Below are 25,604 nucleotides of genomic sequence, written 5' to 3'. Positions count from 1 at the left end.
TTTTTGACTTCTTCTCTCACATGTGGACCCCATTTTTCTTCTAACGGTCAAAAAATCAATTCTCAAAATCCCTACCAAACGGGGCCAAATTCGAAAAGGAATGATCTATAATTCTTTAACAGAACATCTACCCATAAAATTGGAAAGAAGTCCAGGTAATTGTTCACAGAACTTATAGGTGCTGTCGAAATTTTATTTTCCTACTTGTTGAATCACAAAGCCACATGTGCGATTTGTAAAAAAAATATATAAACCAGTGAGTCTCTTCTATCTGTGTAGCATAACTCATAATTATATCATTACTTGATGAGACGGATGGTAAAATATGCATGTACACGTTGTACTTAATTTGCATCTCTATATACACTGAGTGTTTGACCTACATTCTTTCAAAATAATATATTTTTAAACAGTGATTTGACATAATTTCAATCACATATTTTTTAATAAAATGATATCATATGCAAATTCAAAATTTTTTCTTATCTTTTAACAACATATTTTTCACTAATACACTATTCAAATATGCATACTTAGAAAAATAACGTGGCTCAAACAAGGGCACAAGCTATACCCATCAAAAATTGTACTAAACAAACAAAGTAAAAAGAATGAAAAAACAAAAAAGGCGATTACGGACGGTGCGGTGCGGTGCGGTGCGTAAGCAATTACGAAAGTGCAAAAGTGGGAAATTCAAATTGCATTTGGATCTTGAACGTCGTCTCCATATCATAAATATATAAAACCAAATGCACCATAAAAGGGGAAATCTTTTCTTTCCATTCATTTGCTCTCTGTAGAACCCTACCCTCTACCCACCTCCTCTTCTATACATACACTTTCATACTTCGATTCGATTCGATTCGCTTCAGAATATCAGTTTTGATTTTCTTCCGATTGCTATTTCATCTTTTAATTGAAAGATTAGTTAGACAGGTACTTATGTTTTGTATATATGGTTCTGATTTGATAGATTTCTGCTTATTCTTACTGTGTTATGCTGTTTTTGAATCTTCGAGACGGTTATCGATTGAGTTTTTATGCTTTGTTGATCATCCAGTGTATTGGATTGTGCGATTAGGGTTTATATGTCGGTAGTTTTCCCCTTTTCTTATTTTCAGGGAATGAAGAAATTGACCTTGTGGTTGGTCTGATTTTTTTTCCCCTTACAGCTGGTATTTTTATCCCTAAGAAAATATAATTTTGAGCTCGTGGCCTGGCTATTTAAATAGGATAATCTATATAAATTATTTTTTGGTTGATATATAAAAATTTTTCATGAAGAAATCTGATTTAATGTTTGTATTACTCTCGTTTTAAAGTTTGAGATTTGAGAATATTATTTATATAAAATTTTGATTTTTGCGCAGTTTTAATTATTCTGCAATAATTTATCATAAATGAGGTAGCTTTTGCCATTTTATTTTTTTATTATTATTATTATTTTTGGTGCTGATCCTTATTTTTCCTGGATTATTATTATATTTACTGTAAGTTTTGGACATTAAGTTCCTTTAGTTGAGCAATTAGTTATGGATGACCGAATCTAGCTTATTTTTTAATTGTATTTTCCACTTAATTCTATGTTTGTTCGTTTCAAACTAATGGTAACTCAGTGTGTGGGATTGGTTTTGGCTATTTATGCTGCGAACATGTGGTGCTTCAATGTCCTATGCTCTCCATTGGTTTGGGTTTGTTTTAAGAAGACAAGTGTCAGGTCCAAACAGTTCGCTGTATCTGGATCCTTTTACTGATAATGTGTGTTTGAAAGTTGAGGCAGAAAATTGAACTTGCAACTGAACTTGGCTGACATTATAAGTTTTCTCGTTGAGCTTGGACTTCTAAAGTAATATGAAGTTCTTGAGATACTATCAAGATTTTTAATGAAAGCTGTGATACTTTTTTATGCTATATTTCTTAAGTTTAGGATCTGATGTGAAAAGTATATAGTGTAAATGCCATTTGGCTTTTCAACCACTCTCGAAACCTTTTTTTGGGCCAGTAGCAGGAGGGTTGTGAGGGGACAATATGCATCTTGTTTATTATTTTATTGTCAGATTCAAATTTTTGCTCAACAATTCAAGACATGCTATGGGTATATTTATCATTTGGAAAAGGTAGGTGCGTAGGAGATTTGACTTCCTTGCAATATGTTACAGCATGAGCACCCTGGAGCGAGTTACAAGGTATACCAGGAGTCGGAGGAGGAAGCCAATGTTAAATGTTGATCTTAATGCTGCACCACCATGTGAAAGCCGAAGTCAGGAGGGGATATCAACTTGTGCTAGGTCCCGGGACGAGCAAGCTGGCCAACAAGGTGACGCTATACCTGCACCAATTGATCTTGAGGCATATGAGGATGATGTGATTATAACTTCCCCAGGGGCATTTGCAGAGGTATAATATCTTCTATTAACTTTTTCCTTGAAGATATGCTGAATTCTGTGCATTGTTTTTGTCACCGTGGTCTCATCATTGTACGGAATCTTTTGATTTAGGCTAAAAATAATTCTAGAAGGAATCATGGAAAGACTCTTGTGATTGACCTAGACTCTGGTACTTAACTTCTCTCTCCCATGTTTTCACATTCAAGATGTTTTTCTTATTCGAATATAGTGTTTACCTGGTAGCTGTTTTCTTTAAATATCTGTTATGCAGACCATAATTAGATGTTTATGAATCTGTAGTTGTGTGAAATAGTTTATATTGTGCATGTTACCTTGGTCCCTGTGTTACGTGTCAGACGGTTGCAGTGGGGATATATTGAAGACATTGTTGGAGAGACCTTGGACATGCCATTGATATCATGCATACTTCTTAACAAGAAGAGAAAAGAGGAGAAGATGCAGCTTAAGGAGATTATCAACCTCTGATGATAAAAGAAAAACAGAGAAGAAGAAAATGAAAATTGGTTTGCTGCTGCTGTGCTTGAGGGAGAGGGGACAGTTCGAGTTTCTAAAGTTTACTTTTAGATTTTAACTGGGCGCCTTCATGGAAAAAACCTCATTGTCCACACCCTATTGATAAATGATTGAACTCAAGTTTATTAAGGATTTGCTGCCATTGGATGCACAACAAGCAGCACTGCAGCTGTCACTTTACTTTTAAAACAAATACTCGATGTCCAAAACTTTACAGACTTTCCAAAAAATTAACTTATTATTTACTCCGATTTTTTTTTTTAAAATAAATTTATGTTTCATGAAATAAAACCAGCAGATTTTTAACTAGCGATAAATATTATTTGTTTCAATAACATGACGCACATAACACATGTACAGATGTACATCTGTCGTGTGCCCCCACCTGTCTTCAGCACTTTATTGCTGAATAAATTCTCCTAAAATTCTCTCAAGTCTAATTTGAAGGCAGGAGGCACAGAACACACTTGACATTCGCCTCCCACAGATGCCCCTAGGGGGAAGGTGAAAAGTTAACGAGTCTAACGTATAAACATAAACTGTCCTTGACAGCACAATTGACTCCAGTTAAGTAGGAGAATGTGTGAAAAGACGGAAATCTGTTGATGATTTTTTACCTTATTTAACTGTAATAGTGAGATTACAAATTCACTCATCCACATCTGGTGCTGGCAAAAGCATGGAATGCTGCACGATCTTTGATTAATGAATTTTGCCTAAATTTATCCTCTCAAAAGTTGCCTGGAGAATGAGTCTTGGCTTCATTTTATCATCATTTAATTTGTTGGGTGATGCTTGGGGTACATAATGAACACCATTACGGTGTCCATTATGTTGAAGTAGTATAATCCTAATTTGTTTTATGAAATAAAATACTATTCCGTCTCTCCTTTATTATCTTTGGGGATGTTCTTAAATTTTTATATCATTGTCTGGTCGAGTAATTTCACCATGATGGTGCCGTTTTGGCAAAGAAAAAGAAGAAAAATGTCACATGGACTTCGCTAGGTACATTAACTCTCAATTATGTAAGGTTAAGTTTTTCTTTTCATGGTGTCACCTTTTTACCTGGTTTATGCTAAAAACTCTTTCATTTGACATCTTCTAGGAAGTTTCTAGTTGTAACTTAACTTTAGCTGTTTATGAACTCAATTTGTCTGGTTTATTTCCTTCTTTCTTCTGATGTACGGCCTTCGGCTTATATGATAGTGAATTATCTTTCTTCCTTCTGCACTTCTTTTCTGGGAGACTGCAGCTTGACTTCATTTGTGTATTGCAGAGGAAAGGTCATCTCGTAACAAGCGCAGAAGAATTTCTACAAACCAAACAATTATAAATTGTGACGTGTACGTCAATCTGGAAGAAAGCAGCAATGGAATGGTAATAAACTATTCTACTCAATGCACATTCCATCTGCTATTTTACTGGTTTAAATTGGTCTCATATTTTATGATGTTTGTGATCCTGTTTTAGTTATTTCTACGTGATTTTTTTTCCTAGTCTATATGAGCATTTTTTTCTTTTTTTTTTTTTACAGTCAAATCCTGATTGACTATTTTTTATAAATTGGATGTCCAGTTAAGTATTGTGATACTTTGTCTGTAATCTGATGGTTCTATGAAACAAAGGATATTAACACTTTTTTTGCAATCTATTCTGGGTTTGGTTAATAGATTTTTGGGTAATTATCCTTTGGCTTAACAGAAACCTTAACTTTTTAATTCAAATTTACGTCAAATTTTGACAGCAGTAGAGTTTTATATTTCAGCACTGGATCCGAACTGAAAGGACATGTTTTAAGATGATCTGGTTCTTTTGTATAACCTTGAACATTTGTGCAAGCTAAACAATGAATTTGAAAAGCCATATGGAGCTGCATCTGGGATGCTATCATCGCTGTTTAATGTGAATGCTGCTGGTTCATATATCATGTTTTGCATTATGCATTGATCCCTGACATTTTATGCAATCTTTAACTCTTCATGTGGACTTGGGCTTTTTTAGATTCTTTTCAATTTATTGGTTGTCTCTGAGCTCTGTTTCTTTGGTTTGGTTGCTGTGAGTCTATTTTAGTTTGTTCCCTTTGGGAGTTTCGGATGTTGATATGACAATCTAAGATAGGCTAATGGTTACCTTAATACATTTCAGAAAAACACAGCACAGAGTTTGGTGGCTTCACAGCCAATTCCACCACCCCCAAAGGAACCTAAATTCAGCTGTCCAGTTTGCATGGGCCCATTAGTCGAGGAGGTATCAACCAAGTGTGGTCATATTTTCTGTAAGGCATGCATCAAGACTGCCATAGCTGCTCAGAGTAAATGTCCTACCTGTAGAAGGAAAATAACTATGAAAGACACATTCAGGATCTATCTTCCTGCTACAACTAGGGCTTGAGGTGCTCCTCTCTCTCTTTCTCCGTGTTTATTCTCCGTGTTCATAAGCACTTGTGGAAACATGCTTCTTCGGGGACATGATATTTAGAGTACATGAGCTTACTACTTGACCAATTCATGCATCTTTTAGGGGTTGTTGAGTGAAAAGCATGATTAGATGATAAGCTGTTTAAGAGGGCATTACTGTGGATGTGGAAACAATTTTTTTATTTTATTTTAGTATAATTTATCTTTTGGGAAGCACTGACACGCTTCCGGCATTGGCTTATCAGTGTCCGACATATATCGGACACCAGTACGTCTCTGACATGTCGCCGTTGCGTGTGGGAGATGAAGAAGAACTGAAGGCGTGTCGGAAGAACTTAAGAATGAAGATCAGCGCCAGGACGGCACTGAGGAAGAAGACAGTAAACTCTATTTTTTTGCGGTAGAAATGAAGAGGCGTGTTTGGCATTATTTCCAAAAAAGTTTACTTTTTAATTCAGATGTATTGTGCCCCAAAACATTAAGACTTCTACTATCTATTTGATAGGTTTTCCTTCTAGTTTTACCCTTTAACAAAAAAATCTATCCATTGATTTTGTATATTTATAATTTCAGCTAAACCTTTAGGACAGAGATGAGATTTTCTGAAATGGTTCCAAGGCACAATCATGTGGACTGCCATACTATAATATTAGCCAGTAGTACTAAATGTCTGATTTCTATTTGTTATTTATTTATGTATGATGTTATAAGTATTAAAAAAAATCATTATTTTGGACTATTAAAAAATAATATTTTAATCAATGTGTCGGGAACGTATCGTGTTGGAACTTTTTCGAAAGATTGCCTGTCGACGTGTATGTATTGGACACTCGTGTCCGTGTTGGTGCTTCTTATTTTATCTATATAGTTGAAGGGTGTTATTTTTGTCTAGGTAGTAATGCTATAATGTAGAGCTCAATATAATGATTTAGCATCAAGAGGATTTCTTGAGTTTTGTAATTAGTTTTTATTGTCAAGGTGACTAAGATAATATGGTTTAAGGGATTCTCCTGTGGACCTTATTAAAAGAATTTTAGTTTCCTTTGTATGAAAGAAATTAAACAATAATGAGACGTACAAATTAGGCAAGAGATTTGATTTCTGGTAAGGTATTACAATATCAGTGTATTGGTTGGCCGAAACTCTTGCTGTCTGGAACTTCTAGTCATCGATGGAACAGAAATGGATTTGAGCCTTTCTTAGATGGTGGGAAATTGAAATTGTCACTAAGGTATTGGAATTTGTATGTATCGAAGTATTTCAGTCATCTGTATTCAGCCTGCAAGCAGGAGGCAAATCCGTATATTGCTTCTATCACAACAAGGCAGAATCAGTTCCTAATATGGGAAGGAGTCAACAGAGTCATTCTGGTGGTGGTTGTTGCAGCGAAAACTCAAACTTCGTGATTATGCAGGGTGCACAGAACAGTACAGAACTTAGCAATGTAAATGGTGCAATTGAGAGATCAGATTATAATCAAAGAACATATTTATGTTGTTCAGATGGGCACGGGTATGGTAGTAAGATATTAAGTCCACGTTTCATGAAAATTAAAATCCAAATTTTAATCTTAGTTAAAATCAACAATTAAATATTCCACACGTTTCGTCAACTTTTATCAATATTTACTAAAATTTGATTTTAATCCTTACCAACGGGGGCTAAGAAGGTTGGATTTTAGGGGTTTCAGGGCGGACAACTAAGCGAGAAAAGATTTGGTCATATCTTACAGGAGCAGGAAAGATACTGAACCTGAAAGTCAAGATTGGGTGTGAAACAGAGCAGAAGCTCAGAAGTCTTGAAAGTCAATTTATTATAAATAGAGCTCTAGGAGGGTAAGGAGAGGGACTGCACAATTAACTTAAGATGATTTTGTTATGAGCTGTCTTTGTTTGCCACTCATTTGTTACATGAAGGTGAAACTTTCAATGTTATGTTTGACTCTCTTTTTTCCTTTTTNTATGAGCTGTCTTTGTTTGCCACTCATTTGTTACATGAAGGTGAAACTTTCAATGTTATGTTTGACTCTCTTTTTTCCTTTTTCCCTCTTTTTTTTTATTTTTTTTTTATTTTGCTTGTTCATATTTAGGCTGACTCAAATTTGTCTACCTGGTAACATTTCTTATATATGAAAAGAAAAGTGTAGAGTATATGTGCACATATATATAAATTGGTATGTGAATATGACAAGATATTATTGGGGAAAATGATGATTTATATATTCACTAACAATGTAAAATTATTTTGTACTATTCTGCTCCAACGCGTCACTATTAAACTTAGCATTAGATGTTAGTTGGAAGTCAGAACCATTTATTTATTTTTAGTTTGCACTTACATTTGCATATTAGGGATGGAAGAGCTCCTTGGTATTGATATCATTTTGGCAGTGCTGTTAATCTATCCCTAATGCATTTTACTGAACTAGCAGATAAAAACTAATTCCTGCGATATCACCCTTGCTGTTAGTAATTTGACTGTCTTTGACCGCTGAGGTTGTCCCACATATTCTTTCTACCCTCTTTCAGGACTTGCAACTTATCAACGTTTTAAATGTTTTCCACTCATTAGGGGATGATGGTTCCATTCATCCTCTTCAGTGACTACATTACTAAAATATAATGTGTTGAGAAAGATTGCTTTGGTGGCATCAATTTTGGAATCCAATGACAAAAGTCATTTTGTCGAACAAATCTCTCGGTTTGGGACATAGAAATTTTGTAATCTTTCAGGAGGGCGAATTTTCTAACTGTAATGTAAACTGATTTTAACTGATGAACTCCTGGCACTATTTAAACTTCTGTGACAATCATTATCATTTGATCCTGATGTAAATATTTTAGAGTTCAAGATTTTTGTGAACCGACTAAAATGTGAGCTTATAATTTACTGATGTTCTTATATCTTATATGTCGTTGGTCTCTCTTCCTTAAATGGGTTTGTCCTCACCGGAAGCTGTTTCATCTTTTACTAGGTCCGAAGGTGAGATGTCCATACCGGGAAGATTACTTTGGGACGTCTGAAAAGGTTGCTGGCAATGGGAGAAATGGTGGATGTTGGATGTCTTTTTGGGAATTATAGGCATTAGTTTGCTGAGAATTCTTGGATGGTGGTTAATTTACCTCATAAAAATATTGAATATATTTTTTTCTCTGAAAATTATGAAAAAAAATAACCATGTGGTTTAAGTCATATATGGAGAACATTTATTTGTTGTAAAATTATTTCTTGTGATGAGAGTGAACTGTTCTCCCTCCCTCTCTCTCTCTTCCCCCTCCCTCCCGCCTGCAAGCATCATCTATGGTCATTTTGGAGAATGACAATCGTCGTCTTATATTCAGAATGCTGAATGAATTTTAATCAGCATAATGTCATTTTTTCACATTATGTTTTTGATCACCTTATTAAGATAGACATGGAAGCCGGGAGTTTGAAAGATGAATAATGTTATTTAGTATCAGTCTAATTGGTCACATTTGATAATCGATACGTTTAATTAAATGAATTATGTGATATTGTATATAAGTGAATTTATCATGTAATGTTATGTAATTAGTCTCTAAATTGGTTATTGACATCAGTGATTTTGAGCTCCCGTTCGGCTCCCATTTCTTGGAAATGAAAATGGGTGGAATAGTGTTTTTTTGAAAAATGAGTGGTTGAAAAAGAAGGAAAAATTTTCGATTTACGTATAATATTATTTTATGAAAGATTGTGTGATTAAAAATAGGAGAGAACAAAATGGAATGTAATGTAATTGAATTTAATGGAGGCCAAGCGGCGGCTGAATAACATTATTTTTAAAATATTACTTGATTTAGTTCATAAAAACAGGGCAGGCTTCGGCTTGGGCAGACACACCCGAACCCCACCCAAAGCCCTGCGTGGACTGAGCTCTAAGGCTACATTGAATTAGGCTCGGCCCACAGGATGTACCAGTTTTACTATAATAATTTGGGGTTTGATCCTTCGGTTTTTTCAACCAAAGCTCTAACACGAATAGATGAATAATGTGCACCGTGTGCAAGAGTTCGAAGAATTCTCGAGTAGCAGCTGATATACGCAGGTTGAATACATTGTTTTATCTCTTTTTAGTCGAACAATTACTTTATCAATTCTCTCTCTCTTAAGTGATTAAGAATTATTTGTTTCAATTGAGATTAAAGGTTCAAGAATTAGTATTTTCTACCAACAAACAAAAGGGTGGCAATGAGAGCGGGTTGCCCTCCCTGTTTGCATTCCGGTCTCATTGGGAATATTTTAGAGTCAAGTTGGGACAAGGATTAAAATATCAGCATTTATCCATTTAATTATTCATATACCATTTACGTTGTAGAATATAAAATATAAAAATAACATTCGAGATAGTTTTAGGTTAGTTATTTTATTTTATTTATTATTATTATTATTTATAAATCCGGAAACCTCCACCTCATTTGAGAGCCGATAATTTGCATCTCTACACCTGGGTCCCCATTTTTATAGAGCCTCGGACAAGCTTGGTCAATCTACAGTAATTGAAACTAGGACTGTAAACAAAAATCGTCAAACTGAAAAATCGAATCGAAATCGCATTTTACAAGTCGTGGATTTGGTGCCACATGGACCTGATCAACGAAATGGTTTTGACCCAAACCAAACCGGTTAAAATGATTTGGTTTAGGTTTGAGAATTTTAACTGTAGTTTAAAATCAAATCGGACCGGCGAAAAAATATATAAAAATAAAAAATGAAATTTTTTGAAAATTCATCAAAATATTTAAAATTCAATAGTTTTGTCATTTGTGGGTATTTTTGTCAATTTTTAATTTTCTAATACAGATATATTGTTATTATCCAATAATCATAATTTATATCTAATAATCTCAAGACTAACATAATCTATCAAAAGCCATTTTTCTCTTTAGAATTTAAATGAACTTCAGCCAACATCCAATACAATCGTGAGCCATCAACACCACATACTTCTTTTTCAGATTTTTCACGCCTCTTCAAAGTTAAACTCCATCATACTAAATCGAAGACAGAGATCTTAGACCTTCAGTAATAATGTTTGCTACAAATAAAATTTCAGAGCAATAATTTCTTTAGAGCAAACTAAGGTACGAATTTGAAATTAAATGCGTTTCGTAACATCATACAAATGTATACTTGTGTAATTGTTATGTTTAGATATTATAAACAATTATTTTATTATTATGGTTGGTTATTTTCTTTGTTAACCAGTATCATTTTTTCAGATATGATGATCACGAGGTCTTATTGTACATCATTATATTTTTTGACTTTATATCTAGTTTAGTAGACATGTATTGTAATATTATTGTATCGTCATTAACCTAAAAAATGTAAACAAAAATGAAAAAAATTATGTTTTAGTTTATTGTGATTTCACTTTGATTTAGTTGGTATTTAAATTTATAGTAAATATATTTAGTTCTGTTTGAGTCATATTTTTCATATCATCATAATGAGAAAATTAACCGTTGGAGAGGAAGTTGGGTTCCACACATGAAATATCAGGTCAACAAAGGCGGCTGAACTTGTAGGATAACGGTCTAAATTTTCATTTTTTTGTCCCAAAAATTTGGTTCAAACAGGGGCTTAATTTGATTTAGATTTATTGCTAGTAAGATATAAATATATATTGAATTCAATGAATTAATAACATAAAAGTAGACGGGCAAAAAAATATATGGTGAAACTGACGGTTTAAAACTGGACCAAACCGTTAGGTTTAGGTTTGAGTTTTTTTTCAAATCGTTCAAAATGGTTTGGTTTAGGTTTGAATTTCTTTTTCAAATCGATTTAAACGATTTGGTTTGAAAATTTGTCAAAAATCGGTAAAATTGGACCGCTTACACCCCTAACTTGAACTATTACTTAATAAGTGTACTTTGAAATATATTCTATTGGTTACTCAACTATTCTCCATGTTGCTCATTTATCACTCTTCTTAACGTTGCTAATTCATTCGGTCAAAAATTCACTCGTGGCTTATTGAATAACATGACAAGATTTTATAGTTTACCATTGTCAAGTTAGCAAATCGCATTTTACAAATTCCACAATTCCAAAGGTTTGTTTGAGCTTCATTTTTTGGGAGAATATATTTTGTAATAGTGATTTTTTGGAAAATGTGTAGTTAAAAAGTAGAAAAAAGTTTTGATTTACGTATAAAATTATCTTCTTGAGAGAATGTGTGGTTAAAAATGAGTTTTTAAAGATTATTTTATGAAATATTGTGAGATTGAAAATAGTAGAGAGAAAAATGGAATGAAAATTAATGGGAATCAAACGGGATAAGCTACAATCATTAAATAATAACTTGGGTTAAGCTTTAGTGGCCATTTATATAATTAACCCGGTCCTTATAGGGCCTGTGGGTAAAGGAGTGTGACATTTTTTCCCCAAACTTTTGTTTTTATTATTTTATGACTAAATATATTTACACCACAATTTTTTATAATTATACTACATTTTAATTGTATGAAATATTCATAATCTTTATAAATTATCATATTATGTCTCAAAATTTTTTCATCATATATTATTTTGAAATTAATATAAACTGTTACTGATTATGATTTCTCTTTAAAATTTCTTTTAACATGGAGTAAAAAATATTCATTTGTCCATTACATAATACTGTAAAAATGCGATTAAGTATTTGACCCTCATCTAAAGGTATATTAACAATATTTTTTTAATGAAAATCATAATTAAGAACAAAATTTTCTTATAAATGAAATGTTAAAAAAAAAAATGTGTTTAAAAAAAAAAGAAATATGTGACAATGAATAAATGTTAATGACCTTTAATATAATTATAAATAAAATATGATGTGTTTATAAAAAATGAGGTGTGAATATAACAACTTTATTTTATTCTCTCTCTCTCTCTCTCTTCATTTTTTTTTTTTTCCTTTTTTGCATGTTTTATAGTTGTGGATATTTTTGTCTTTTCCTACATAATGGTGTTTTTGAACAAAAACTGTTTGTGAGGATCTGTCACTGAAAGATGAGGAGCTTAACGACAAAAAAAAAATTGTTGAGGTTGAAAATGAAAAAGTCACTATTGGTTGGTACCGCATCTGCAATTTACCCTTTTCGATGGACCCTTATTAGTAGCCCTAATATTCATTAACCAACAAAACCTTCACTTTTTGAGGATAACACCTACAAAATCCAGCAAACTCAAATCTAGGTTGGATTTAACAGTAAGGTAAATTTTATTGGTATGTAATCGGATTTTCATTTTGCTTATTCATATGATATGTGCTGTTACTTCTGTTTTATTTTATTTCACTCATAGGAATAATAGATTTTTTATTTTTTTTAACGGTTTTGAATGGATATATTCGTTTCTTTTAGTTTCGTTGAAATCCGGGAATATATAGATGTAGTTTTTGTTGTGGGTGGACGCTGAATTGAATTCAATTATTGTCATGTTCAATTCCTTATTATGCATAAATTATTTGTTTTTCTTGTCTTGTCCTTCAGTTGCGTGTGATTCTGGTCCTCAATTAAGTGCCCAATCACAATTTTTTCCTGCCAATATACAGACACGTTCTTTTAGAAATGCCTCATTTGGATGAATTAGAACTGCCATATGATGTTTGGGACATTGCGCAAGGGCTTTGAGTTCCATCTGGGCACTGAAATAATTAACATACGTATCCCTTCTGATGGCAGTAGAATTGACCATGAGCTAGAGGCAAGTATGATTCATGTGCCCTTTGTGAATGCCTCTGTGTTTTGTATTCGTCCCCGGAATGGTGAGGTTGAATGACGTGTTCTTGGATTTTATTGCTTCAGCTGCTTTTTTTTGTTCTTGTTATTGAGTGTGTTGGTCAAAATCGCTTTGTGTCATGTCAATAGTAAGCGCTGCAGAACTCCGTCGTTTTAGCGTTTGTTGCATATGTAGGAGTTAGTGACTATTGACTGTTAGATTACTTCACTTAACGTTTGGTGAAGTATAGACCATTCTTCTTCTTTTGCACAAGACTCTTGAATTCTCGAGGCTCAATTGATGGGGGATTTTCAGGTTTCTTGGGGGTTTCCAGTGTTGTTCTACTCTGCTGGTTTGTGGTAGTATTGGGTTTGATTTTTTGTTGTTCTCTCTACTTCTCTGATTTATGCTCAGTATTGTGTTCTTCTTATCTATTGTATAAAAGTTTATTGGTAAAATTAATTAAAATATGCATGTTGATTTAAAATTAGCATATTGATGTCTTGATAATAAAAAGGCCTTTCATCTCTATGTTACAATGTATTGTGTTTAGAGTAGTTTGTATTTGGTTCTAGAAAGGGTTGTTTTAATTCTTCTAACAAATCTTAACAAGAGCGCTATCGTAAAGATTTATCTTAACTTAAACGAATTTCCGAAATGCTATGTCTTCTCCCACCATTTTTTTAATTTTGATTCTGCATTTTGTGCATGTTAAATACGTTTCAAACCCTCGATATTATGAATTCATTCATAATGCTGGTGATTTTGATCCATGCCACATGATATTTGTGTTTTGCACAAGGGCTTTGAGTTCAATTGACATTTTAGTTGAGAATTGGTGGGTGAAATGGTTTTGTGATATCGCCTTTTTGGTGACATCAACTTTTCTTTATTTTCATCTTTTTTGCCTTGATAAAGTCCTTTTTCCCCCCTTCATTGTTTGTTACTAATTGTTTTATGTGGTGGCTCTAAACTTAAATTGGAGGTTAACTGTTTTTTATGATGTATATCTGATGTGTTCAACTCCTATTCTATCATTTGACTTTTCCCATCAATTAAGTTTTTCATTTTCTCTATTTTATGCTCTCTATTGTTCTACTGTTGTTTATTTGCATGTCCCCATTACATTGTTATTACATTTAATCCCCCAGCATATAATTTTGGTTCATAATACTGGTGAATTTGAAATGTGCCACATAATGTTTGAGATGCTGCAGAAGGGCATTGACTTCAGTTATAAGATATATACTATCTGATGAAAATACATATATTTGCTTCTAACTTCGCATCCCCAACACCAATCAAATCCTTTTTTTCTTTTATAAGATTAATTTAAGCAGTTATTAACAATTATATATATATATATTTAAAAGCTGAAAACATTACTTTTCACTTTGCTTTCTCTCTTTTTCTAATTTTGTTTTTAAACTGGAATATGGATTTATTTGTCTTTGTTCACAGTCTATCTTCCACAAATTTAGATTTGAATACTGTACAATACTTATAATGGAATAATTTATTTACTTATTTAATATCTCAATCATAGCTTTTTCTCATATGCTATTAGCCTTTTTTACACAAGGTAGTTGGTGCTGTTTAAACAGATTTTGAAGCCTGAGACCAGTTTTGCAACTATAAACTTGAGAATTGTTTCATGTTGGGTTCTTCAATTTGCAGATGCTTTTTGAGAAATGGAATATGTTTCATATTAAGGGTATTGATGTGAATAACTAACTAAAAGCAGTAGGTCAGTGGTCATTTTCTTCTGAAAGACTCGTTATGATTTAGATTTGAATTGTGATAATTAATGCATCTTCTTGTGAAGATGAGAATTTGTTCTCTTCATTTCATTTTAGGAAAATGATGCATTAAATTTGAAATGTTCTCTTTGGTCTTTACAAATCTCCACCTTTTTATCTGTAAAGGCATTTATACATGCATGGCTAATTGCGTTGTTGATGTACATTTGAACATGCTTGCCGCAGTGTCAAAAAAGGAGAAATTTATCTTACTTCAGGATAAAATTGAGGTGAAGAAAGCTTCTTTTGGTGCCAGATGAAATGAAGCATATTGTGAAGATTATGGCTTTGCTGGTGGCTCTATCGGCCATCTGGATTAGCCTATTGCAGATATCAGTGATCCCAGATAGTTATACTTGGTTGGTGAGCTTCCCACTTGTTCTTTTAATTGGTCTATTCACATAAACTTGATTCCGTACCCTCACTTACTGTTGCTTTTGGGCTGCTGCTTACTCGTGTTCTCTCTCTCAGCTGCCTCTCTACTCTATCATAACGCTTGGTTGTTATGGCCTATTTATGGTTGGAATTGGTCTGATGCAATTTCCAACTTGCCCACAAGAGGCAATCCTGTTGCAACAGGTACCTATCATACCTTTATCTTAAATTCTTTCTAAATCTTTTACTACATGTTGATTATGATGTTTCGAGATAGAATAATTCATTTGCTTTAGCTGGTGAGGGTGGGGAAAAGCCTTCATTAAAAATTGGGGAACTTGGGCCTATGGAGATTTAGCAAGGTTGACCTTGCAAAAGCCAAAAGTTTGATGTCCGTTACTTACTCCCCCAACTCCACCTGGATTAGTTTGAATAGATTTAACGGTTCATTTAACGTTGTAGGATATTATTGAAGCCAAGGATTTCCTGAAGACAAAAGGGGTAGATGTTGGTTCAGATTGATTTGATACATTGATCTCATATAATGCAAGGGAAGATTAGTGATGGTGCTTATTGGTGGTATTCACAGCGAAAGAATTTCCTCGATTGAGCATTTAACAAGGTGTCCTGACTCGAGAAAATAAGTGTTTTGAGTTCACAATCTTGAATTCTGAGATATATTGTTTCACTTTCTTGTAACGGAGAAGCAAAGTAGTATTGACGCTTGTACATCCTATACAAATTGATTGCTTAACTGCATTGGTTTTTACATTTTAGATAAGATCCGGTACTTTAATCAACTAAGTTTCTTCTATGTCAGTCGTGCTCATTTTCGAGTTTGGCTCTACATTGCATGGTTTAGTTAGATAAAATTACTATTATGTCCATTATTTCTTGGGGGATTTTTTATGGAGTGAAATCTTTGGCTGGAGTAGAGAATTTGGATATTTCTTTCAACGTTTTGGGGGAATTTGGCAATGTAGACCTGGCAAAGTGTGTAAAGGGTGTGTGGAGAATTGGTTGGACTCTTGTGTGGACATAGTTGAGGAGATGATCTGCAAGGACATTTCTCACATTATGGATGTGGACAAATTTACACAGTAACACTAAAGAAAGGTGCAAAGTTAAAAAATACTGCATTCCCCAAAATAGGTGAAAAGTACCTAACATTCTTCCTAGAAACTGAATATTATTGTGTATGCTAAACTTACCATAATATCTCCCAAAACCCCCAAATTTCTGGACCAGTTTGTTCACGATTTTCAGAACATGAAAAAGGTTTTAAGTTATCGGAAGAAAATTCTCTGCCTCTTCCCTTTTTCACACAATAGAAGAAGCATACTTCACTACTCCGACCAAACTTTGCCATATTCTACACTAATTTAAGTTAAAAGTAAATATTTTATGGGATGCACAACTTTTATCGACTTTTAATCACACGTTTAATCAACTTTTATCAAAATCTACTTAATTTTTTTTAAAAAAATTAAATCTAACAGGGCTAAAGAAACTGTTGAAACAGGATACATAGCTCAATAGATGAATCAAGAATTACATGGAAAAATTAACCAATACTTGGATGCTGTGTTTGAGCTAAAAATCCTAAACACATTTCTCGAACTAATGCTTCAGTTTAGTTGATTAGGTTCTTCAACCTTCGCACAATCTTGAACAAGCAGCCCTCATTTTTGTTCTCTCCGACTGCATGATTCCCCTTTCTTGATTTCAAGAAACAAAGATGATCGACACAAGAAGTTCCATTCCTCTCCAAAGATTTTTAAAGATCAGTAAACAAATCAATAATCCTAGGCTGATCCTTAATACCATCAAATTCTTGCCTAAATTTCATCAGAATTGAATCAGCCCTGTTCCTTAACAAAATCTTCAAAGTTCTTGGGAGGTTCCTGCAGCAATCTAATCATGATTCCACAAGTCAACTGGAAAGCTTTCTTGATGTATCTTGATGGTTCTCATTCATCGATCGAGTAGGGTTTTGCACACTTGATCACCCCTTGAATTGCATATAGCACGTGAAGAATTAGACTGTTTAGGGTTCCATTGTGTTCTTGTACATGCACATAATTCATGTATTATACGTTGTTATCGTGTCTTTAAAATGCTTAGATGAACTTTTCCTTTGGGACGAAGATTCGGATTCAAATCAAAACAATAAGAATGATAATAAATTCGTGGAGGTTGGAAGGGATAATTTCTAGGAAAAATGATGTCAAAAAAGAATAAGCCATAGTGATATCGAGTATAAGGTGGACTTAGTATGGCAACCTCATAAGGTCAACCCTGGATTCATAAACTCTTACAAAAATAGAATTTGGGAGTTTTTCCTTTAACAAATTCCATTCTTGTTTGCCCTAGAGCATGAACCCTACTGCAATCTTTCAGGTACTTGAAGAAACGAGATCGTCTGGCGGTTCGCGAATTATATCAAAGTTCTTGAACAAACTGAAACCCGTTTCAATTTCTTCAGTCTCTACCGAAAAATTTCCTGTTTCTTAGCTAGAGCCATGGTGCTGATGGAAATTTCTTCAATCTCCGGAAAATATTTCTGTCTCTGATCTATCAATTTCGTCTTCAATATCTCCGCAAAATTTTCTTGTTTGTGAACTTTCACTGTCGTTGTCAATTTGTAATGAATTTGTTGTATCCATGCAATTAAAGATTGCTTCTTCAATCGAATATCTTGTTTCTGGGCTTTTAGGGTTCATGATATCCATGCTGATTCAAGTGACCCTGACAACTTTTCCAGAACATCAACTGCATGGACAGTATAGCACAGGATAATATAGGCCTCGTTTGGGGGTTTTTTTTTTAATCGTTATTTCACTATTTCAACAGTAATTTTTAACTTCTTCTCTCATAAGTAGCTCCCACTTTTTTTCTAACGATCAAAAAATCAATTTTCAAAAATCACTACCGAACAAGTAATAAGGATTTGTGGTAAATTATAGTGTAGGTCCCCAACTTTTTTCAACAATATCAGTTTCGTCCCTACATTTGATTTTGCACTCCAAACATCCCCAAAATTTAGCAGAAATCAGAGACTCTGTTAGATATCCATTTTTTGATTTAGGAATTTGAAAAAAAAATACAAAAACAAAAACAAAAACAAACAAACAAACAAAAAAAGAATATACTTTATGCTGTAAACGAATAAATGAGATACATTCGAAGTGTTGAAACTCTGACGGAATGCATATACCCAAATTGCCTCAAAGGATTCAATTCAACCTTGCTTATGAAATCAACTAATTCAAACTCTAAAGCCCTGATCCCTGACGATCTCATTGCCAAATGTCAAATACATAAATTTCTTTTGAGATTGTTCATTCATATTGCCAAAGAAGTGCACCTCTGTTGAAGGAAATGTCAAAAGAAATCTTTTATTTGAAGGAATTGCAGGGAAACCCAGAACACATCTTAAGAAAGCAAATGGAATTCTGGGATGTGCCATATGGAACAAGAGATTATTAACAAGGCAGGGGATTGTTTTCAGTGCACATACAGTAAAACAGACGCATAAAAATGAAGATTTGCCGTTGCTTTTTCTGCAATTATAAATGACTTTTTCACTGTGATTCCGACTTTTATCCCCCGTTAATGGTGGTGGTGGTGTGGAGGTGCCGGTTTATTGAACCGAATCTGATAATTCAGTATCTATCATAAAATGCCACATCATCTGCCCTAATAGGGGCTCTTATATACTAGGAAACGAATGAAAATGAGAGGTTGAATTGATAAACACACTTGTCAAGCTAAATATATATATTCATGGGAAAAAAATCAAGTGACTAAAGGGTCATCTTCCGATGCTGAGAAACCAATACGTCCTTGTTCACCATCCCAGCTATTGTTCTGCAGTTTTCCGCGTAAACCTGGCCCTGTTCTTCTTTGGCTTTCTGCAGATTCAAATATCACAATCAAAGGTTGACATACCTAGAAATAATGAAAGAAATTTACATGTCTATGAGCTTACTCTTTTGAATCACAATCAAAGGTTGAAATACCTAGAAATAATGAAAGAAATTTACATGTCTATGAGCTTACTCTTTTGAATCACAATCAAAGGTTGAAATACCTAGAAATAATGAAAGAAATTTACATGTCTATGAGCTTACTCTTTTGAATCACAATCAAAGGTTGAAATACCTAGAAATAATGAAAGAAATTTACATGTCTATGAGCTTACTCTTGCTAGTAATTGCTGAACGAGTTAAGGCTAAAAATTCTTCCCACTTAAATTTCATAAGTTCTTGCTTCTCCTCCTCTGATAGTTCAAAGTTGGGCTCCCTCCCACACATGAATGCAGCCCTGAAAATATGAAAATCTCATCTTGAGATCAGATTTCTAATTTTACTTTATTATAAAAAGACTTCAAATTTTGCACACCAAGCACATAATTGTTCTTACTAAAAGATAGAGAAATGATCATCTTAACAACAATAGGACAAAACAGTAGTTCACTGAAGCGAAACATTATTTAAACAGCGTCATAGTATGAGAGAACAAACTGGTGAAATGCATTTAAAACGTGGTAATGATCAAGATTTTTTTGGGGAGGGGCAAAATTTTCATAAGATATCATCGGTTGTGAGGGAACCGGTAGATTTCAGGTTTGCGAAAAAGAAGAGAAATTGTTTGTCTGTAACAGTAACCAGTAAGATAACTTCTGCAGTCAGAAATAATACCTGTCATACAATNGCGAAAAAGAAGAGAAATTGTTTGTCTGTAACAGTAACCAGTAAGATAACTTCTGCAGTCAGAAATAATACCTGTCATACAATCGGGCAGCCTCTTCTTGGGAGCCAACAGTTCCCAAGTGGATTTGTTTCTTGTCAACTTTTATTGCAGCTTGCCATTTCATGTTCTTGAAATAGACGCCTCTCATGATACATTGTTCTTGGTTTTCAACATGCTTCCTCCTGTGTCGCTTTCTGCGTTTGAACTCTGAAATAATGGTAATGAGTGAGTGAGATCAACAGAAAAAACCAGTAAAAATATAAATATATAAAGGTATTCTATCACGACGCCTTCACTGATAAGTATTTCAAAAATGAAGAAACACCTTGGTTTATAAAAACTTAAAAGATTAATTGTACACACGAGAACATTGGATGAAAATAAAAAATCACTTGTCCCAACTGATGCAAGAATTTTACATAACACGAGCTCGATAAAATATACCGTGTCTACTGGTAAATGCAATATTTGTCCACCAATTGGTAGTTTTAAATTTATTTTTTTTACTTTTATTATTATTATTATTTTTTTTGTACCACTGAAATAATTTTCTTGACCAACTCACTTTTACAGGTGGGTAACATGCGAGATTTTTAAGTATGAATTTGGAACAAGCTTTTACACATTGATCACTAATTAGTAAATAGGAGCCGTCTGACGGTTCAGGCAAACAAAATAGAAGGCTCAGCCAGTTCCATATATTCCTGAAAATCAAATATAATTTCCCATTGGCTATTTAAGTTCACCTTTTAGGAATGCATACATAGGAAACAAGAACCAAGCAGAGTTATAGTTATTATTCCATAACTCGTTTCATAGCCAAACTTCTACCTTCTTTTCACACCAATATTGTGTAACATTCAGGCCATTTGTATTTCTAAGTATCTTTGAGATCTATTGAGTTTTTGCATCATCAGCACAACATTATAAGAATTTAGGCGCATACATAGATTATGCATCAGAGAACTATGTTCCAATCTCCAATAGCAAAAGATCAATATTATGTATAAATATAAACATATTACACATATTGAGGTACCCAGTAGAATAGGCAGACTATCACGACATGACAAGAAGTCAAAGGCTTAAAAGAACATGTGAAGATGAATGAGAATAAACCTGGAAATGGCTGGAAAGACTCCTCTTTCAATGGACTAGAAGCAGAAACTTTTGACAAACTGGGGCCAATTTCAGAGGCAGTTTTCTGACCAACAATAAAAATCCAAAGGAAAAAATTCACTCAATATATATCATTTGAGGACTACAAATAGACTATGAGAGTTTAGGTGTAAAATACAGAATTAAATGCAGACATAGCAAAATAGATATTATAAACTAATAGAGAACCCAAAATAGTAATAATATATGATGGAGAGACGTGTTCATGTGCAAAACGTTTCATGGACCACAGTACGCTCTCTTCCAATTGAATTCCAGATAATCAAGAAAGGAAATATTCTAATGACCAACACAAATTAACAAAACTTGGCTAATCATCATATGTAGCTTTCTTATTTTCTAGAAGAGACTATTTACGTGGAAGAAAAGGCACAAAAAGGTAAAACCATTATTGACTAGGAATATTACTGTAGACCTCCCAGACAACCCCTGCATGGAGAAATTCTTTATATAAAAAAGTATAATTAACTGATTGAATTTTTTGTTACAGATGACCTATCAGAAAAATAAAATAAAATTTGTTACAGATGAAATGTACATGAAACTAGTCCTCTTTCTTGTTAGGTATGCTGTCTGCTTGTAAGAATAGAATTATAATGTTGTTGAAGTCAAAGATAAAGCTAAATGGGAATGGTTTGGTGCATAAGACAGGTTATTCGTCAGGTAAAATATTCAGGCCTCTCTAATTGTTTAACCTTCTCATAGACTGAAATAACATCTTCACAAGCCACCGGAGACTTGAAATTCAAGAATTATTTAACAAGAGAATTGATCTTTCCACTATAAAGCCAAATCACTGAATCGTAAGTGTAGAAAACTAAATAATTTTACAATAAGCTAAGCCAAATTAATAATAGAAAGCACAATTCAAAAATTCTATTAAGTTGGAAGAAACTACAATGGATCTATAACCTCCAAAACAGAACCACTTGAGATGACTTAAGTTTAGACCAAGAAGATCCTCCACATTCACCCTTACTAGCACAGCCGATCAAGCTTGAGGCAAAATGTCTTTCTTACTGCCCATCCTTGAAAAACTGGCATCTAGTCTCTGAAGCACATGAGAGTGGGGAGAATTCCAAGTTTATAGCATTCATATTGCAGTGGTTTTTTCATAGGACAAAGTGGAGATTGACATTTATAGAGATACTTAACAGGTTTATTTTAGTATGGCAACAAACACCCACTCTTAATTTCTTCTTACAGATACTTCAGGATTTAGAAAAGTGAAAACTCTGGTCTTGAATGATTATAACATGAGTCAATGTTCACGAGAAATCAACGCTATTATGAAACATTTGGTATATTTAGTTATGAGCTAATTCAGTTCAAACTTTAAAATATGATGGTCCCACATTTGACGCACGCCAAATAATCATGAAATAGACAGCATAGAGAACCACGTTAACATAACATAGTGATGCACAGGAAGAAAGAGAAGCACTTACGTCCTTTGGTAGGTCAATATCTTTTAAAGGAACGGGACGAACACTGATTGGTTTGGTGTTATCCACACAGCTTTCAGAACTATGTCCATTCTCAGAGGACTTGGGAAGAGGATCCAGGAAACAATTTTGCCCTACACAATCGTATGAAGGAATATCATTGAAGCTAAGAGGTCTTAAACAGGCCAATGATAAGACAGAAAAAAGAAGATCATTATTCATATAGAATTCTCCAAGAAGACCAGTACAAAATTTTTGATGGTCAAACGCAAGCTTATTGGTGTAATATTCTTAATCATTAACCAAATACAATTTAATTTGTGTACCAGAGCAAAGTCCTAAGAGTCTGCGCCTTCGAATGCTCACCATGGCTGTTCCGGTAATCCTAATAAGCAACGGAGTAAGTTAACTAATCGCCTCGTAATTTCAAAAAGAAAAGATCAGAATAACACTTCACCATTAAAAATATACAAAGAAAGAAACAAAATGTCATGGACTGTTGAGTGACAGAAATCCAGAACCTAATGCAGCTTTTAGAAGCCATTCAGAGGCAGGAAACAACAAAGAATATATGAATAAAGTGATATATATTAATTTCTAGACAATGAATATTAGATGACTGAATTATATTGTAAGTTTAAAAATTTCAGCACTTTATCATTTTAAATGTATACAATTAGTTTCATGTCAGTCGAATGCCTGGGTTTCGCTAAAGTTTCGTATAGCATATACCATTGTACAAAAAATTGTGGAGAAATTACGGGATATTAAAGCCAGCATACTATTCATAACATAACGGCAGACTCCGTAAAATTATAGCGATAGTTTACTTAGTTAATAGCGTTTTCAAAGACTCCATTGACTAAAGAAAAAGTGCAATAAGATCTTCTATTGACTCAATTTTTACGCCCTCAAATTAGTCACAAGACTCATCCCGGAGCACAAAAAGACTGATAGAACATTCAGAAGTCGAGAATAATCCTGTTTGAAACCAATATAATCTTATAATTTCCGAAAGTATTGCCCAGAAACTAAGATTATACTATCATTTATTCATCTTGTAACGGAATATCATGCATAGATAATAAATTTCACATCTTTTTCCAGAAAATCAAAGGTGACAAACCCTTATACATAACTGAAAGATGCAAAAATTCTGACAAGCAACAGGTGTAATTTGCCAAAACAGCCATCAACTCGTGGAAATAGAATCGAAAGAAATCTTCATAAATGCCCAAAACAGATCCTTTTCCAAGAAAACCCACAAACGAAAGAGGAAAATCAAGAAAACCCCAAAATCGCCGACACGAGAAACACACTGTTAATCATGATAAAAACAAATGCCCAACCCCTAAAACCCACATGCCAACTTGTACAATTAATAATCCAAGACTAAAAGTCAACCAAAAAAGAAAAAATTGTATGAACGCCCAATATCACGAATGTCAGTACGAAGAGTTGGACTTTTCTTGAAAATACCTGGAAATCACAACGCAAAAAGACAAGAGAAATTATGCTAAGATTTGGTTCGTGGAGTTCGAGGAGAAAAATCAACGAAGAGAATTGTGGGGGTTGGGTGGTTTTGATCAGTGGATTATGAAGGTAAGGTGGTGAGAATACAGAGGGAGAAGATTTACACTTTCATCTACCACCTTTTGCATTATTTTCACTGTCATTATGTGGGGAGGGTGGTGGTTTTGGGTGACAATCGGTGTAGAGAGAGAATGGTTGAATAAGAGAAGGGCAACGTATACAATGCTTCTAATCTTAGTATTTTAGCTAAGGAATTGAAGGACGGGATCGGCCTTCCGTTCAAACTTCAAAATATTGTGGATCCTAGGTATCTTGAGTGCAAACAAATTTACTATAATGCCATTTTCAAGTTTTAAATAATTATTAGCGAGCATATTTATTCCTTACATCAAGTACAATAAAACATTTTTTATTTATCCACCATAATAAGGTAAAAAGTGAATGTTACGCCTTTTATGATGAGGTTCCATATCATCGTCACGTGGAATTCAACTAACAAGTTCAATCGGTTCACACTTCATGTCACCATCCGACCAGCTTGAGGTGAAGTCATACATAAGTTAGTTGAGATGATGTATTGCTTTTGTCGAGGTATCATGTAAAGGTCGACCTTCCATAGTGGAGGTGAGGTATTGCGCTTGTTGCAAAAAGGAAATTCGAGGCAATTAACCTCCTTGTTGATGGAAAGCATCTCTTACCTCACCTCTTTCAAGAGCTTTTTTGTATAAGATTATTCACGATCGATTGATATGATATCTCTACAATTCCAAAAATGTTAATTATCAGTCTGTAATTCATAGGTCCGACCTAAACTCTAGGGTGACCACATTTTAGATAACATTAAATGCTAATTAGCATATGATTGATGGAATGACGTATAGGAGGGTACACTTCGACCATCAGGATGAGACCACGTGTATCTTGTGACGATTTCTCTTATTCTACTATAAAAACTCACACTTAATACTATTCAAAAGGTAATACAATTTTGCACACTCAAAGTAAGATAACTCTCTACCATTTCTATCATCCTGTAAATACTCGGTGACCATATACTATCGTGGCTGACGTCATTCGATCGTCAGAGTGTTCGTCGCCAAATATACTCGTTCCATTGAATGACTTGACTGTTAGAGTGTTCGCAGCCGCCTTCTCTACCACAGGTAAAGGCCACATGCTTCTAACGGTTTGTCCAAGTGTGTAAAGCCAATCTACTTGGACATGAGTGCAGTCAGATATGTCGACCATTTCACCCACGCAAAAATTGAGATCAATAGTTACTAGAGACGTTTTTAAAAGTAATTTATATGCTTGCTTATGTGGATAGATATCTTCTAGCTTATGAAGTCGCTTCAATTTTTGAGTTTCAAATATGATAGTTTGAATTGACGGACATGAATATAACCATTAATGAGAAATATATTATATAATTAAGTTATGAAATTG

At 33.8% G+C, this 25,604-nt stretch overlaps 3 protein-coding genes across 9 annotated transcripts; 2 read left to right on the top strand and 1 right to left on the bottom strand.

The window, feature by feature from the left end:
- Positions 1-689: 689 nt before the first annotated feature.
- On the top strand, positions 690-8,598 carry LOC111369790 (E3 ubiquitin-protein ligase RNF4-like). Of its 3 annotated transcripts, none has more exons than XM_022991440.1 (6): positions 690-936; positions 2,160-2,397; positions 2,499-2,556; positions 4,201-4,301; positions 5,070-5,316; positions 5,915-6,028. In XM_022991440.1, exons 2-5 carry the CDS (start codon positions 2,161-2,163, stop codon positions 5,313-5,315), a joined length of 642 nt encoding a protein of 213 aa, XP_022847208.1. In that variant the 5' UTR covers positions 690-936; position 2,160; the 3' UTR covers position 5,316; positions 5,915-6,028. The 3 variants fall into 3 exon arrangements, with proteins under 3 accessions (XP_022847208.1, XP_022847207.1, XP_022847206.1); XM_022991439.1 differs by having other exon boundaries at positions 694-936; positions 5,587-6,019; XM_022991438.1 differs by lacking the exon at positions 5,915-6,028 and adding an exon at positions 8,316-8,598 and having other exon boundaries at positions 697-936.
- Positions 8,599-12,492: 3,894 nt separating this feature from the next.
- On the top strand, positions 12,493-16,065 carry LOC111369789 (dolichol-phosphate mannose synthase subunit 3-like). 3 transcript variants are annotated; one of them, XM_022991434.1, is made up of 4 exons: positions 12,493-12,565; positions 15,058-15,234; positions 15,343-15,450; positions 15,709-16,065. In XM_022991434.1, exons 2-4 carry the CDS (start codon positions 15,133-15,135, stop codon positions 15,766-15,768), a joined length of 270 nt encoding a protein of 89 aa, XP_022847202.1. In that variant the 5' UTR covers positions 12,493-12,565; positions 15,058-15,132; the 3' UTR covers positions 15,769-16,065. The 3 variants fall into 3 exon arrangements, with proteins under 3 accessions (XP_022847202.1, XP_022847205.1, XP_022847204.1); XM_022991437.1 differs by having other exon boundaries at positions 12,503-12,565; positions 15,090-15,234; XM_022991436.1 differs by having other exon boundaries at positions 12,503-12,578.
- A 2,750-nt stretch (positions 16,066-18,815) lies between these two features.
- Positions 18,816-24,415, bottom strand: LOC111369788 (ethylene-responsive transcription factor-like protein At4g13040). Of its 3 annotated transcripts, none has more exons than XM_022991431.1 (7): positions 24,105-24,415; positions 22,952-23,010; positions 22,629-22,759; positions 21,121-21,205; positions 20,034-20,208; positions 19,451-19,572; positions 18,816-19,160 (listed from the first exon to the last, which is right to left on the bottom strand). In XM_022991431.1, the coding sequence occupies exons 2-7, from the start codon at positions 22,992-22,994 to the stop codon at positions 19,045-19,047; spliced, it is 672 nt and encodes a 223-aa protein (XP_022847199.1). In that variant the 5' UTR covers positions 22,995-23,010; positions 24,105-24,415; the 3' UTR covers positions 18,816-19,044. The 3 variants fall into 3 exon arrangements, with proteins under 3 accessions (XP_022847199.1, XP_022847201.1, XP_022847200.1); XM_022991433.1 differs by lacking the exon at positions 24,105-24,415 and adding an exon at positions 23,752-23,959; XM_022991432.1 differs by lacking the exon at positions 24,105-24,415 and adding an exon at positions 23,765-23,959.
- Positions 24,416-25,604: the final 1,189 nt, after the last annotated feature.

The sequence above is a fragment of the Olea europaea genome, chromosome 20 (genome assembly GCF_002742605.1).
Source record: "Olea europaea var. sylvestris chromosome 20, O_europaea_v1, whole genome shotgun sequence".
Classification (NCBI taxonomy): domain Eukaryota; kingdom Viridiplantae; phylum Streptophyta; class Magnoliopsida; order Lamiales; family Oleaceae; genus Olea; species Olea europaea.
The sequence above is the reverse complement of the archived record's forward strand: the minus strand, read 5'-3'. Positions and strand labels throughout refer to the sequence as shown.

Excerpts from the sequence above, each read along its gene's own strand:
- LOC111369790 (XM_022991438.1), top strand. The coding sequence starts at position 2,161 with ATGAGCACCCTGGAGCGAGTTACAAGGTATACCAGGAGTCGGAGGAGG. Across the intron at positions 2,557-4,200 it reads TGTGATTGACCTAGACTCTG|AGGAAAGGTCATCTCGTAAC; the intron begins GTACTTAACTTC and ends TGTGTATTGCAG. Across the intron at positions 4,302-5,069 it reads AAGAAAGCAGCAATGGAATG|AAAAACACAGCACAGAGTTT; the intron begins GTAATAAACTAT and ends AATACATTTCAG.
- LOC111369789 (XM_022991434.1), top strand. The coding sequence starts at position 15,133 with ATGAAGCATATTGTGAAGATTATGGCTTTGCTGGTGGCTCTATCGGCC. Across the intron at positions 15,235-15,342 it reads CAGATAGTTATACTTGGTTG|CTGCCTCTCTACTCTATCAT; the intron begins GTGAGCTTCCCA and ends TCTCTCTCTCAG. Across the intron at positions 15,451-15,708 it reads AGGCAATCCTGTTGCAACAG|GATATTATTGAAGCCAAGGA; the intron begins GTACCTATCATA and ends TTAACGTTGTAG.
- LOC111369788 (XM_022991431.1), bottom strand. The coding sequence starts at position 22,994 with ATGGTGAGCATTCGAAGGCGCAGACTCTTAGGACTTTGCTCTG. Across the intron at positions 22,760-22,951 it reads ACTCTTAGGACTTTGCTCTG|GGCAAAATTGTTTCCTGGAT; the intron begins GTACACAAATTA and ends ACGATTGTGTAG. Across the intron at positions 19,573-20,033 it reads GCTGCCCGATTGTATGACAG|GGCTGCATTCATGTGTGGGA; the intron begins GTATTATTTCTG and ends TCATATTTTCAG.